This window comes from Miniopterus natalensis, chromosome 16 (assembly GCF_054644295.1).
Source record: "Miniopterus natalensis isolate mMinNat1 chromosome 16, mMinNat1.hap1, whole genome shotgun sequence".
NCBI lineage: Eukaryota > Metazoa > Chordata > Mammalia > Chiroptera > Miniopteridae > Miniopterus > Miniopterus natalensis.
Window position 1 is genome coordinate 44,342,470 of NC_142096.1, and position 13,601 is coordinate 44,356,070.

Sequence of the window (13,601 nt, forward strand, 5' to 3'; positions counted from 1 at the left end):
CAAATTTAAAAACAAAACGTATTCTTAGCTCCAGAACCGTACAAAACCAGGTGGCAGGTGGGCGGCAGCTCTAACTGCTACACCTCCCTTGGCCCAACTCTCATCAGGCAAGACCCTATACTCCCACAGGATTCCCCCAGGCTGCAGAGGGACTGTCTACCCTTGTTTGTGATAGGACACCATAGGCCTGGACTTGAGGGCAGAGGCTGGCCTTGTCTACCTTTGTCCCCAGGCTGGCACAGACCTTGCACAGAGAACGATGCACCTGGGAAATTACCATTCAGTCATGTTGACCTTTAGATCTCTGTGGAAGCTCTTGGCAGTTTCTCTTATGTGGGTCTCTGACTTCTTGACTTCAAAGCCTGGATACTTCCCAAATGCATCATTTATTCATTCAACAAACATTTCCTGGGCTGTGAGTGCAAGTCACATGCACTGGGGATACAGGGGTCTGCCCTCCCCCCCAACACTTTGTGAAGCTCCCACAAACCTCACAAGTTACAATTTCATAAATCACAGTTTAATAATTGACAATGAAAGCAACTTCAGCTCAAAATTACACGTTTAATTTATTAACTCCAAAAGAGAAGTTCAAAGTATTTTAAAACCTACTCTGAAACAAACTGGAAATCCTTAAAATGAGTTTATTATATTTACTGAATCCCAAATTGGGAAATACAGCTTGAAAGTAGAGCAGAATATTCCAAAACTTGCACGGCCCCATAGTAGCCCATGACCCCTTTTCTGCAGGAGCTCCCAGCACATGTACTTTTCATGTGTTCCTGGAACCTCATTAACTGCACAGTAGTTTGAATTGAAAGTGTCTGGCCCAGGGGCCCACTGGTGACACATCTTTTTCACATGGACGCAGCTAAGAGACTCCTCCTCTTCTACTTCTGCAGCTGGGTGTTTTTGACTGGAGTGTAGGACTTGGGATTATTGCTATGAATTCTCAGTTGTATTGGGACATTTTAGTGAACGAACCACACTAACAGTTGAGAAGAAAAATAATTTCTCAAAGGTTGGAGAGCATAAGGATTTTAACGAGGCGACACAGGCCGTGTGGTAGACTTGGCTCTTGTAACGAGAAAGCAGTTAGGCTGGCTGTGTTCCAGTAAACTTTATTTGGTCACAATGAAATTTAACTTCGATATAATTTTCAAATGTCACAAAATGTCTTTTGTTTTCCAAGCCACTTAAAAATGTAAAAACCCATTCTCAGCTCTGCTAAAAGGTAAAGTGAGGCATATTAAAATTTCAGAGTTTACTTGAGCAAACATGGATTGGAACCAGGCAGTGCCAAACCGAGCGCTCTGTGGAGGGGAGCCAGAGAGGTTTTCATAGAGTTGTACAAGCAAAGCATGGAAATCGTTTGGCTACAGCTCAAGCAGTTGCCTTATTTGGGAAGCCTGTTGGCTGTGACAGATGCACTTACATGGACTGGCTAAGCTTCTGGTCTGCTTGGTAGGTACTGAGGCATTCAAGCCACCCAATCTAATGGCCTGTGTTTGGTTAACGCACCACACAAAAGCAGGCTGCAGACTGGGTTTGGCCCATAGGCCATAGTTCACCAGCCCCTGATCCAGGACCACTACTGTCCAGAGACTCAGGTATTGAAGCAGATTTAAGGTGGGAGTCTCTGGCCTTGTCTAGCCTGCAGTTACTGTTAGGGGAAAGAAAATAGTATCATGCCCAGGATGGAGTCTGGGAGAGTCCATATAACCCCCACACCTTTGTCCCTCATTACCCAGGAGGTGAGGGAGGTGGGGGTCCAATGGAGAGCACACAACAGTACCCAGTGCCAGCAGATGGCAAGAGTGTGCCCTGTCCACTCAAGACCTTGGCTGTTGTCTCATTGTTGGGTGACCTAAAATATTTATGGCCCTTTTCAGATTGGGCCCACCTGTCCAAATGTGCCAGCAGTGACCTGGTTGAGCACAGCAGCCATGGCAGGGACACAATGAGCATAACCTCTGCACAATGTACTGAAAAGTCCCTGGTCCTCTGGCACTGACTCAGACATGAGTTCTGGGTGGAACAGGGACACCTGGAGAGGTGGGCACACTGATTTCATGGTCTCCTGGCACCAGGTGGGAGACATGTCACACACACACTGTGCTGGGTAAGCAGCAGCAGCTGGTGATTAGGCTGACTGGCTCCGCCCATGTGCTGGAAACACAAACTCACATAAACTCAATCATCTTGAACTCTGCTGCTCCCACCACCGCCAGAAAGCTCAGGAACCTCCTGGTGCCAACACAGGGACCAGCAAGCACTTTCTTCACCTGACACAAATCCATTGCCTGCTACAGGCTATGCTATGCACACTGAAGAAAGCAGCAAGGTCCTGGGGACCTGGCTATGGGCTTGACCAAACCAGTGTGATGGTGACCCAAATCAAGTGTAGCAACAGATCCTGAAGTGACCTGTGTCCCTCTGGGCTACCTGTCCACATGTAGGAGAAATGGGCCTCTCCACTGGGATGGGGGTCTCAATATTGCCAGATTGTGGCAATAGCACCAAAGGTCAACAGGTCTCAAATGAGTGGCCCTAGGTAACAGCCTGCCTGAACAGGACTCCTGGCCCCTGGACTCATTCATGGCTGGTGAACCCAGGATCCTGGACAGGGCTGGGGTCAATGCTGCAAGTCTGCCTTATCCAGTGGCCTCCAGGCCTTAATTAGATGCTCTGTGAGACAGTGAATGAACATGGTCCCAGCCTGTCGGTCAGATTAGCCAGACCGGCTGACCCATGTGGAAACTCAAGTTGACCCTGGGTGGGCTGCATGCCTGGGCTGCTGATGGGGAAAGTGGTTTAAATAAAAGGAGTCGGGTGAAATCAGAAGGGAATCCCAGACACTCCTCTTCTGGACTTCCCTGCAATCGAGCTCACACATCCTTATTGAAGCCAGTCTGAGTAACTCATGCTTCAGACACTGAGCATTTCGTCTGGCAGAGCTCACAGGGCGTCTTAGGCCTCAGCTGCTGAACCTGGGGTATTCCCCCTGTGTAATCAAAATGCTACACGTGGCCACCCTGATGCAAGGGACACAGACTTTACTGAGTGGGATAAGGTCAAAATTCCAGCAAATAAACACACACTTTGTATGAACTTGGATAGTCTGAAGAGAGCAATTCTAAATCTTTACCAACATTGTTAACTTGTCAGGATCAATGATCCCACATAAAATAAGTAGGTTAAGGCTGTGGGTTTATTCCCATTTACACACATTTACAGAGGTGAGTGGTCTATCCCATGTGAATCTTCTGATGCTGAGTGAGTCTTGAGCTCCGATTAAAGGCTTTGCCACATTCGTTACATTTATAAGGTTTCTCTCCGGTATGAATCCTCTGATGTATAATGAGGTGTGAGCGCCATCTGAATATTTTCTCACATTCATTACATTTGTGTAGTTTCTTTACAGTGTTAACTTTTTTACGAATCACGTGAGTAGAACCCTCCAGGGTGCCCCCATATTCGTGGTACCACTGGGCTCGTGTGTGAATCCTCTGGTGCTCAATAAGGTACGAACTCCGACTGAAGGCTTTCCCACACTCACTGCATCCATAGGGTTTCACTCCAGCATGAATTATCTGGTGTTGGAAAAGGGTTGAGTTCTGACTGAACGCTTTCCCGCACTCACCACACTTATATGGCCTCTCACCAGTGTGAACCCTCTGATGGATTGTGAGCTGTGTGCTCATACTGAAGGCTTTTCCACATTCCAGGCACTCGTAGGGTTTCTCTCCCTTGTGGATCCTCTGATGGTAAATGAGGCTAGAGCTTTGGCTGAAGGCTTTTCCACAGTCACTGCACTCATAGGGTTTCTCTCCTGTGTGAATTCTCTGGTGCTGAATCAGGTGTGAGCCCTGGACAAAACCCTTCCCACACTCATCACATTTGAATGGTTTTTCTCCAGTGTGAGTTCTTTGGTGACGAATAAGCCGTGAGCTACAACCAAAAGCTTTCGCACATTTGTTGCACTTATACGGTTTCTCTCCAGTGTGAGTCAGCTGATGCTGACTAAGGCGAGAGACCCACCTGAAAGCCTTCCCACACTCGTCACACTTAAATGGTTTCTCTGAAGCGTGGATTCTCTGGTGGGCAACAAGGCTAGCACCATCCATGGGCCTTGGAACTGGAGGCTTCTCCCCAGTATGCATCCGCTGGTGCTGAGACAGGGTTGAACTCTGGCTGAAGGCCTTCCCACACTCCTGGCACAAGTAGGGCCTCTCTCCAGTGTGAGTCCTCTGGTGTCTGACCAGCTGAGACTGCTGGCTGAAGGCCTTCCCACACTCATGACAGCCATAGGGCCTCTCTCCCGTGTGCACCCTCTGATGGTGGATGAGGCTGGAGCTCTGACCAAAGGCTTTCCCACACTCCTCACACCTATAGGGCTTCTCTCCAGTGTGAATTCTTTGATGCTGAATAAGTTTTGAGCTCAGGCGAAAAGCTTTTCCACACTCGATGCATTTGAATGGTTTCTCTCCAGTGTGGATTCTCTGATGCTGATTAAGCTGTGAGCACAACCTGAAGACTTTCCCACATTCCTCACACTCATACGGCTTCTCTCCATGGCAGTTATTTTGTTGCTTCTCCTGTAAGCAATCAGATAACTTTTTCTGGCACTCTTGACATCTATTAGGTTTCTTCTGTACACTGACTTCCTGAGGCAGAGCTGTGTATCTGAAACTCCTGCCACATGCATCGCACCTTTGGGATAGCCTGTCTGCAGCAACCCCCTGAATTCTCTCAGGCTGACAACCCAGGCCACTGTGGCCCTGCACATCCTCCTTGGCAGAGGTCTTCCTGGGAGCCACAGTTCCCACGTGCAAGTGGTGTTTCTGGAATAGGGAGCTCGGCTTTCTCTCTGGCCAGACCTCAGAATCAGAAGTGTCTCCAAAGCCAGGACTCTGAGGGGAATCCTGAGGGGAGGTTTTGACCACTGCGGCCAGGGACTCCGATTTCAGCATGTGCGTATCTTCACTGGCCTGCTCACCATCAGTGCTTATCATAGAATCTGAAACACACAGGCAGGATAAGGCTCCTCCTGAACTCAGAGAAAGGACAGAGGCTGGGGTGGGGGTGATCACTAGGAACTGAGCTCCCTCCCAGGACACCCACATGCAAAGACACTATGAAAACCTGACACCTTTGCCTGGCCGGTGTGGCTCAGCAGTTGAGCACTGACTTATAATACAGGAGATTGCAGTTCGATTCCTGGTCAGGGCACATGCCCGGGTTGCAGGCCTGATCCCCAGTAGGGGTCATGCAGGAGGCAGCCGATCAATGACTCATCATTGATGTTTCTCTCTCTCTCTCTCCCCCCCTCCTTTCCTCTCTCTGAAGTCAATAAAGATATACTTAAAAACAAACACAAAAAAACTCGACACCTTTGACAGTTCTCAAAATTTGGTTTCATTCTACTTTTTGCTTTACACATTCATTCAACCACAGTGTACTCGGGTGAGTGCCAACAGCCACCCTCCCACGAGGGGGCTATGTCAGCAGAGGTTCGCTCTGTGGGGAAATGGTGCAAGGAAAAGTCCACACAGAAGAAAGTGAGCCTGAGAGGGTTGGAGGTTTAGCAAGACGCTGAGATGTCAGAGGTGGTAGTGAGGAGGAAAGAGGGATTTTAAACTATAAACAGAGGGATGGGCAGGTGTCTTTAAGACAAGGCAGGAGAGCTACTGAAAGGCGTACAAGGGTGAGGCGGAAGGGCTGAGCACTGGCCTGTCCCCTGGTTGGGCTTCTGAGTGGGACTCAAGGCCAGAACCCTGCTTGCTCCAGCAGCCAACAGGCTACTCCTTCCAACTCGCACCTGTGTCCCTTGCCAGCCTGCCCCTCACCCCATACGGACTTCTCCTTCCTGTGGATTACTGGCAGGGGGTTCTGGCTACCCCACCTGCCCCCACAGGCTTTCCTGACATCCACTTTCCCTCTGGACTCTCCACATAAGCATCTACCTCCTTCTTACCCTGCAATCCAAGTACCTTTGCTAAAGTCAAACCCCACTGTCCCTAATGACATCCAGGGCCATCACCAGCCCAGTGCTGTCCCCCAGTGAAACTCAGGGCCCAGTGACAGGGTTCCACTGGTTCCTCACATCAGTGCTGTCTCCAGCTACAGTGACCCATCTCTCTGTCAGTCCTGGAGTATGGAAGGGGTTGCTTACCCTGAGCATCTGTGTACAAGGACAGTTCCTGCTCCCTCCTCCATTAGTCTTCATGACCACCCAGTGAAATCAGTAGTGGATAAGGGTCTTGTGGCTCAGGGAGGTTAAGTAACTCACCCACGGTCACCCAGCTAATGAGAGACTCAGGAATGAACCCAGGTCTGTTTCCCCAAACACACACCCTTTCAACATCTCTGTGCCCTTAAGATGTGGAATATCTCCTGCATGGACCTCACTGGTTCTCTTTCTCTGCAAAAACAACGCTGGAGTGGCCATAAAGATGAGAAAACTGACAAGTACTGCTATACTCTGCCTGTTACTTCAAGGCAGAGGCCTCCATGAACAGCGATAACAGAGGAGTTAAGGATGCCTGCACTGCCAGGCCAGCCATGAGTCCTGGGCCTCCTGCTGTGGTTAACAGCCACAGTGCTGCTGCTGGATGAGGACACTGCAAACTTACCCAGCTGCCCTGGAGTCCACTTCCCCCTTTCCTGCAGCAAAATCTGTAAGTAAGTTACATTACAAAGGTCTCACCTCACTACATGCTACATGCCCAGCAAGAGCCTCCCATAACCAGTGGCCTCCTGTCTGGCTCAACATGTACCCGTTCCCTCCCTTCAGGCCTACATATGACACTTGCACACAGTACAGCCCATCTCCTCCTGTTCCCACTTACCAGTGACAGTTCCTTTGACAAAGACCCTCTCCTGACAAGCCCAGCCAGGCTCCTCTGAGCTTTGCTCAACCAGACCTCCCTCTTGGTGTATAAGAACAAAACACTAGCGTGGCTTCTAATAGAGCTCAAGGCCACATCCCTAGGATGACTCCAACCCCCTAAAAGCACCTGCCGGAGAAAACTGGAGGATGCCAATGACTGAGGGCAGGGTTGGTCAGCAAGTCCAGTTGGTATCACGTGGACCCACCCTTACCCTTTTGTGATCCATCATGCCCCCTGCCTGCTCCATCACCTCCAAGTGGAAGCTAAGTTAGCTGTCAGTAAACTCTGACCTACTGCAGTCATCACCCAGACTAAATTCTGTCTTCACCACTGCAACTATGACACTGCCTATGGAGCCCCCAGGGGGCCTCGAGTCCTAGTACAAGGGTGGCTATGATGGGGGCAGCTGCAGGCCTGCCGTCTTCCGCCACCAGGAGGATCCGGGGATATCAGCTACACCAAACAATAAAATCACATCTGGGGCATTTACATTTTCTAACATGTTCCACAAATTTTCATCCACAAGGCTGTCCTCTGTCCTGTGCACTCAGGTCTGTGAGCGGCTCTAGGTCTCATCACACTGTCACCTAACCACTAGGAAGGCCATCCGCTGCATGTGAACCACTGACTAAGGAGCTCTGCTGACCCCAGCTGGCTCTCCTGCCACGGTGCCCTCTTTAAAATCTCCCTCCACCTTGGAAATGTTTCATGGGGGCTGGATTTTAACCAGGCCAGTCTGTCCCTTTTTCTTCTTCCTGAGAAGGGTCAGAAAGGAGCTTGAACAGAAAGGCCCCTGTTATGAGCTGATTGTGCCCAAAAAAGGTGTGCTGAAGCTGTAGCCCAGGACCTCAGAATACAAACTTATTTATAAACAGGACCGCAGCCCTTGTCAGTTTGGCTCAGTGGTTAGAACGCTGGTCCACAGACTAAGGGGTCCCAGGTTTGATTCTGGTCAAGGGCACATACTTCAGTTGCAAGCTCAATCCTCAGCCCCGGTTGGCACTCAAGCGGGAGGCAACCAATTGATATGTCCCTCTCCCACTGATGTCTCTCTCTCTCTCTTCCACTCTCTCTGAAAAGCAATGGAAAACATATCCTTGGGTAAGGATTAAAAAAAAAATTTAAAAAATAAACAGGACCATGGAGATGGAGTTAGTTAAGATGAGGTCACACTGAAGTACGGAGGGCCCTAATCTAATAGGACTGGTGTCCTTGGAAAGACAGACACGGGAAGGACGTGCTGTGACACAGAGGACTGGGGTGATACAGCCACAAGCTAAAAAACACCTGGGGCCATGAGAAGCTGGAAGAGGCAGGGAGGATCCTCCCCTATAGGTTTCAGAGGGGTTACAACCCTGCTGATGCCTTGATTTTGTACCTTTGGCACCAGGACTGTGAGACAATAACCTTTGTTGGTTCAAGATTCTGGTCTGTGGTGCTTTGTTATAGTAGCCCGGGAGCCTGACCTGAGAGGCTGCAGTCACCCAGGATCTCAAGAAGTTTTGGAGGGAGCATAATGGTCCCAGTGACGTGACGTTCACCTCAGAGGCTGCTCAGAACCAAGCTTACTGCTTCCCTTGCATCCATGTTTGTACCTTTGCTTAATAAGAGTACTGGTAAGATTAGAAACTGAATAAAACGTAGTTTAAAAACAAACTCACTTGCTAATCCCTGGGGTCTGCCTTCCCAGGCACAGGTTCTGTGCCAAAGGACCAAGCCTCACCTCTCTGGGGGGTCCTTGGTGCCTCTCTCCCCTCTGTTCCCTGCAGATCGAGGACCCATGGCTCTTGCCCCTGCTCCAGCCGGGAGATCAGCTCAGGCTTGAAGAGAAGAAATCCTGCTGTCAAGGTGACAAAGGAAACCACATTGGTGTTGCTGGGAATGCAGCTCAGGGCTCATAGCCCTCTGGTTTCCAGGAGTAAAGGGGTGGGAGGCTGCAGGGGTGCAGGCAGTCTCTGAAGGGAGTATCAGAGGGTAAGGATCTGGGCACTGGGGCACAGCTCCTGAGGCTGGACAGCAAGGAATGCCTGGACTCCCAGCCAATCCTCTTCTGTTTCAAGGCCAAGATCCCCAGGGGACCCTGTCACTCAAGAGTTTGTCAAGAAGAGGCTGCTCTGCCTCTAGAAGAAAAAAGCCAGGCATTGCCAGCACACCCCTCAGTTCAGTGGGCAGGTATGTTCCAAGAGTTAGGGATGATTAAGAAACAAAACTGGAGCATTTGAGATCTTGCTTCTCAGCATATGTCATCAGTTTGGCTCAAATAAACTCACTTTAAAAAAACCAAAAAACCCCAGCCCCGTCAGTGTGGCTTAGAGGTTGAGCATAGACCCATGATCCAGGAGATCGCGGTTTGATTCCTGGTCAGGGCACATGCCCAGGTTTCACGCTCGATGCCCAGTAGGGGGCTTGCAGGAGGCAGCCAATCAATGACTCTCTCTCACCACTGATGTTTCTCTCTCTCTCTCCCTCTCCATTACTCTCGCTGAAATCCATAAAAACATATTAAAAAACAAAACCACCCTGGATGGGTAGCTGACTTGGTTAGAGCATCATCCCGATATGCCAAGGTTGCAGGTTTGATCCTTGGTCAGGGTACATACAAGAATAAACCAATGGCCCTAGCCGGTTTTGCTCAGTGGTTAGGGTCCCGGGTTTGATTCAAGCCAAGGGCATGTACCTCAGTTGCAGGCTCAATCCCCAGCCCTGGTCGGCAGCCAATTGATGTGTCTGTCTCACATTGATATTTCTCTCTCTCCCCCTTCCACTCTCTGAAAAAGCAATGGAAAAAATGTCCCCAGGTGAGGATTAAAAAAATAATTAAAAAAAAAAAATCAACCAACGAATGCAAAAATATGTGGAACAACAAATTGATGTTTTCCCTCTCTCTCTCTAAAAATCAATCAATAAGTAAAAAAGTTTAAAAACAGAAGTAAAAAGAAAGAACAAAAGTAAAACAGGGAATGAAACAGACTTCAAATCAGAAGGCAATGAGGTCTAAGCCTTACCAAGCTGCCCCCAGTCTTGCATCCCTTCACAAAGCAAGGGTGCCAAGGCAGCCCAGGGAGTGGTGGAGGCCTGTGGGCACCCACCTGGCACCCTTCTTCCAGAACCACCAGCCCCATGCTGTGGGGTGGCAGTGTAGTGGGCTCCCAGCCCATCCCAGGGCCCTGTGGTTGGAGATTCCCTCAGATTTCTGGCCAGGGGGTGGAGAAGGGTAGGACCCCACACTGAGCAGGAAACAGGTGTTCTCTCCAAGCATACATGGAGCACTCAGAGAAACATCCTTGAGCTAGCCTTGAAGGTGTCATGTACAGTCCACAGAACCACCGAAACGCAATGGGACATGAAAGTAACCACAACAGGCAGTTCAAAACAATTAGCCACTTGGAGATCCAGTAATGAATTACTAACTGAGAGCTGTATTTACTCAGTCAAAATTTGCAGGATGCAGCTGAAGCAGTATGTAAAGATAGTTTACATTTTTAAATACATTTCCTGGAAATAAGTACAGTAGAACACATATGAGGTAACCATTAAATTCAAGAAACTGGAAATAACACAGCAAACACAAAGGAAAAAATGAATAAAGACAGGCAGGATTCAGGGAACTAGAGAATTAGGACCCCCACACGACACTCCTCAAAAGTTGAGCAAAACAAAGAGCTGGCTCTTTGAAGAGATGAATAAATAGTCCTGGGGCAAAACCAATCAAGATATGGTCAAAAACTTATATAAGGGAACAGCTACAAACATAACAGAGATTAAAAATAAAAATGAAGAGCCCTATCGGGTTTGCTCAGTGGCTAGAGCATCAGCCCGCGGACTGAAGGGTCTCAGGTTTGATTCTGGCCAAGGGCACGTACCTTGGTTGCAGGCTTGATCCCTGGCCCTGATCAGGGCTTGTGCGGGAGGCAGCCAATCGATGTGTCTCTCACATCGATGTTTCTCTCTCTCCCCCTTCCACTCTCTGTGAAAAGCAACGGAAAACATCCTTGGGTGAAAGTTAAAAAAAAAAAAAGACGGAGAGTATTATGAACAAATATGTGCTAAAAAACGGAAACCCAAATGAAGAGATGAATTTGTAGGAAAACTAGAAATGACAAAAGTGGCACAAGAAGAAATTCACAAGCTTGTCGGACCATCAAGCATGAAAGAAAAGGAAGGGCTTCCCCTAGGGCCCAGGTGTTTTACAGGGAGTTCTACCAAAAACTTAAAAGGTTCAATTAATTCCATCTTTATAAATTCCTCCAGGAGTTAAAAAAAAAAATCGCAAAAAAACTATTTCTAGTTTGGATTCAATTTCTTACAAGTTAATCTCTTAGCCCAGGCTAAAAGGAGGCTTTATTACCTCCCAGGAGTCCAGTACCCTGTGAGGATTAAACTCCATGACAGGAGCAAGGTAGGAGCCTGCCTGCCTCACTATGACCAATCCCAGGGTTAGGACCTGACCACACGGCCTCCATATCCCCTGCTCTGACAGAGGCCTGGCTATGTGGGTGCTGACCTATGATGCAGGGGCAGGGGTCCCAAGGTACAGCCTCACCTAGTCCGGCCACACTGCTGTGGTTCTCCAGCATCACCTCCTTGTAGAGGGCCCTCTGGCCAGGGTCCAGACATTGCCACTCCTCCTTCGAGAAGTGCACAGCCACATCACCAAACGTCACAGCCTCCTGAAAGGACACACACCAGCACTCCAGGGACCCCTGGGTGCCAGCCCCATTCTGGGGCCTCATCATAGTGTGTCTCAAGTACGTGCACCACAGGAATGGATGAGACAGTCACTATGCCCCTTTGGCTCAAAAATCGAGGGGAGGGGCAGTATAGATGAGGGAAGGGACCCAGGCCAGGGACCTACAACCCTCCCCTCGAGAACCTCAGGGGGGCCTGAGTCCAGATAGGGGTTTAAAGTCTAGCAAGGACCACAATAAGGGGCCAAGGCAGGGTCCGGGCCCAGGCACTGTGAGCAGGGTGGTTATCCAGAGGAAGCGGCAAAACCTTCACAGGATGAGAGAGGGAACGGAGGCCGTCAAGACTCCTACCATGAGGCTCGGTGGGTGAGCATCCATGTGTCCTGGCCAAGAGACCTGTTGACAGTTATGAAAGAGTCAGAAGTCAGGGTGATGGAGGCACCCCCCCCTCGACTTCCAGGCTAATCCAGGGGGCAACTGTGTTCTCCCATCCTTTACCTCCACCCCCAGATATTCTCTGGCGGGGACACAGGGTGAAACCAAAGCAGCTACAACACTTGAGCATCTGCCCCCTGAGGCTTCATTCATCTTACAGAGTGTGTGGCGGTTGTGAATCACTCCAGGAACACTTAAGGGGTGGTTGCCACGCGTGCCAGGTGCTCAACCAAGCAACGGGATACAGCAGTGAAGGAAGCACAAGGGCTCTGCCTTCACGAAGCACAGTCTAGTGGAGGAAAAAGTTAAGTAACCACACAAAGAAATGCAAAATTACAACCGTGATGGCACTAAAGTACAAGGAACTCTGAAAGTATTTAAACTAGGAAACCCTGACTTAGTCTGATGGGTCTTCCCACAGGAGCTAACTAGGCCAAGGAGATGGAGGTGGGGAAGGCACTCCAGGCAGCAGGCACAGCCCTGTGCAAAGGGGCTGAGGCAGGATGGAATGGGCTGAATGAGCCAGTGGGGCTGGGTCACAGGCAGCAAGGGGAAACACGGTGGGACTGGAGGCCTGACAAGAATCACTGGGAAAAGAGCAGCGGATACAGGAATCCCCCTACGTACACTCGGGCCTCTCCCTGTATGTCCCCCTGGTAGGTCAGAATGAGGAGTGGGCTTCCAAGTGGAGCTTTTGGGTCAGAAAGTGGCTTGTGACGGACGCCCCAGGCCATGTGCACAGCGAGACTGACCGGGCAGAAGTGACCACCGTCGGGCAGCGCCGGATTCTGATCCCCAGCAGAGAAGGGCAGGCCTGAGAGGCAGCCAGGATTCAGGGAAGGCAAACTTCCTACCCACGCAAGGCACAGCCCTTTCCGACACTCTGACTAAGTCTAGGTCTTCCAGAGGCCCTGAGGGGAAAAGAGGGCCCCGAAGTGGGTGGTTATGCAGGAAGGAGAACGAAGGATCCCTCTGGAGCAGGCCGGCGAGAAGGCCGCGCTGGAGCCCGCGGGACTCGGCCAAACGCCTCCCGCCTCCGCGGGCAAGGCGGCCGCGGCCGCACCGCCTTCTCCGCCAGGTGCTCCCGGCGTCTCCAAGCCGCCGGCGCCACGCGAGCTTCCCCGCCTCGAGCCGCCGGAGCGCGGGGCCCGCAGGGCCGGAGGCAGGCGGATGCCGCGGGCACTCCGCCCGAGGGCGCTGCCGCCGGCTCCACTCACCCTCCCCGAAGACCGCCGCAGGCTGCTAAGCCGGGACGACGCCTCAAATGGGCCTCGACGCTCGCGCCCGCTCAGTCCCACAGACTTCCGGCCCTTCTGGGCGGCTTGGAGGCTCGGCCTTCTCGGTGGTTCTCAGCGGCCCGACAGGGCGCGGAAGGGGCGGGACCACAGCGAGGGGAAAGGACAAAGCCCGGGGCGGGAGAGGAGTCTGGGGGCGGAGTCCAGTGCGGGGTCGCCGGAGCCTGGGACCCCGAGGGCGAGAGTTTGGGCAAGGCGGAGCCGAAGGAAAGGAGGAAGAAACACTCACTCTGTTTTGTGGTTTTAGGGGAATAAAATTGAGTATCTATTTTTTAGACTTTTTCCTTTGT

General features: G+C 50.7%; 1 protein-coding gene across 4 annotated transcripts; it reads right to left on the minus strand.

Annotated features, from left to right (window-relative positions):
- Nucleotides 1-544: 544 nt before the first annotated feature.
- ZNF7 (zinc finger protein 7) lies at nt 545-13,290 on the minus strand. 4 transcript variants are annotated; one of them, XM_087825579.1, is made up of 7 exons: nt 13,234-13,290; nt 12,769-12,927; nt 12,080-12,305; nt 11,933-11,977; nt 11,437-11,563; nt 8,617-8,733; nt 545-5,050 (listed from the first exon to the last, which is right to left on the minus strand). In XM_087825579.1, exons 3-7 carry the CDS (start codon nt 12,167-12,169, stop codon nt 3,249-3,251), a joined length of 2,181 nt encoding a protein of 726 aa, XP_087681705.1. In that variant the 5' UTR covers nt 12,170-12,305; nt 12,769-12,927; nt 13,234-13,290; the 3' UTR covers nt 545-3,248. The 4 variants fall into 4 exon arrangements, with proteins under 4 accessions (XP_087681705.1, XP_016072079.2, XP_087681706.1 ...); XM_016216593.2 differs by lacking the exon at nt 13,234-13,290 and having other exon boundaries at nt 12,175-12,305; nt 12,769-13,081; XM_087825580.1 differs by lacking the exon at nt 13,234-13,290 and having other exon boundaries at nt 8,617-8,730; nt 12,769-13,081.
- Nucleotides 13,291-13,601: the final 311 nt, after the last annotated feature.

Excerpts from the sequence above, each read along its gene's own strand:
- ZNF7 (XM_087825579.1), bottom strand. The coding sequence starts at position 12,169 with ATGAATGAAGCCTCAGGGGGCAGATGCTCAAGTGTTGTAGCTGCTTTG. Across the intron at positions 11,564-11,932 it reads CTCACCCACCGAGCCTCATG|GAGGCTGTGACGTTTGGTGA; the intron begins GTAGGAGTCTTG and ends GTGTCCTTTCAG. Across the intron at positions 5,051-8,616 it reads ACCAAGGACCCCCCAGAGAG|GAGGAGCCTTATCCTGCCTG; the intron begins GTGAGGCTTGGT and ends CTCTGAGTTCAG.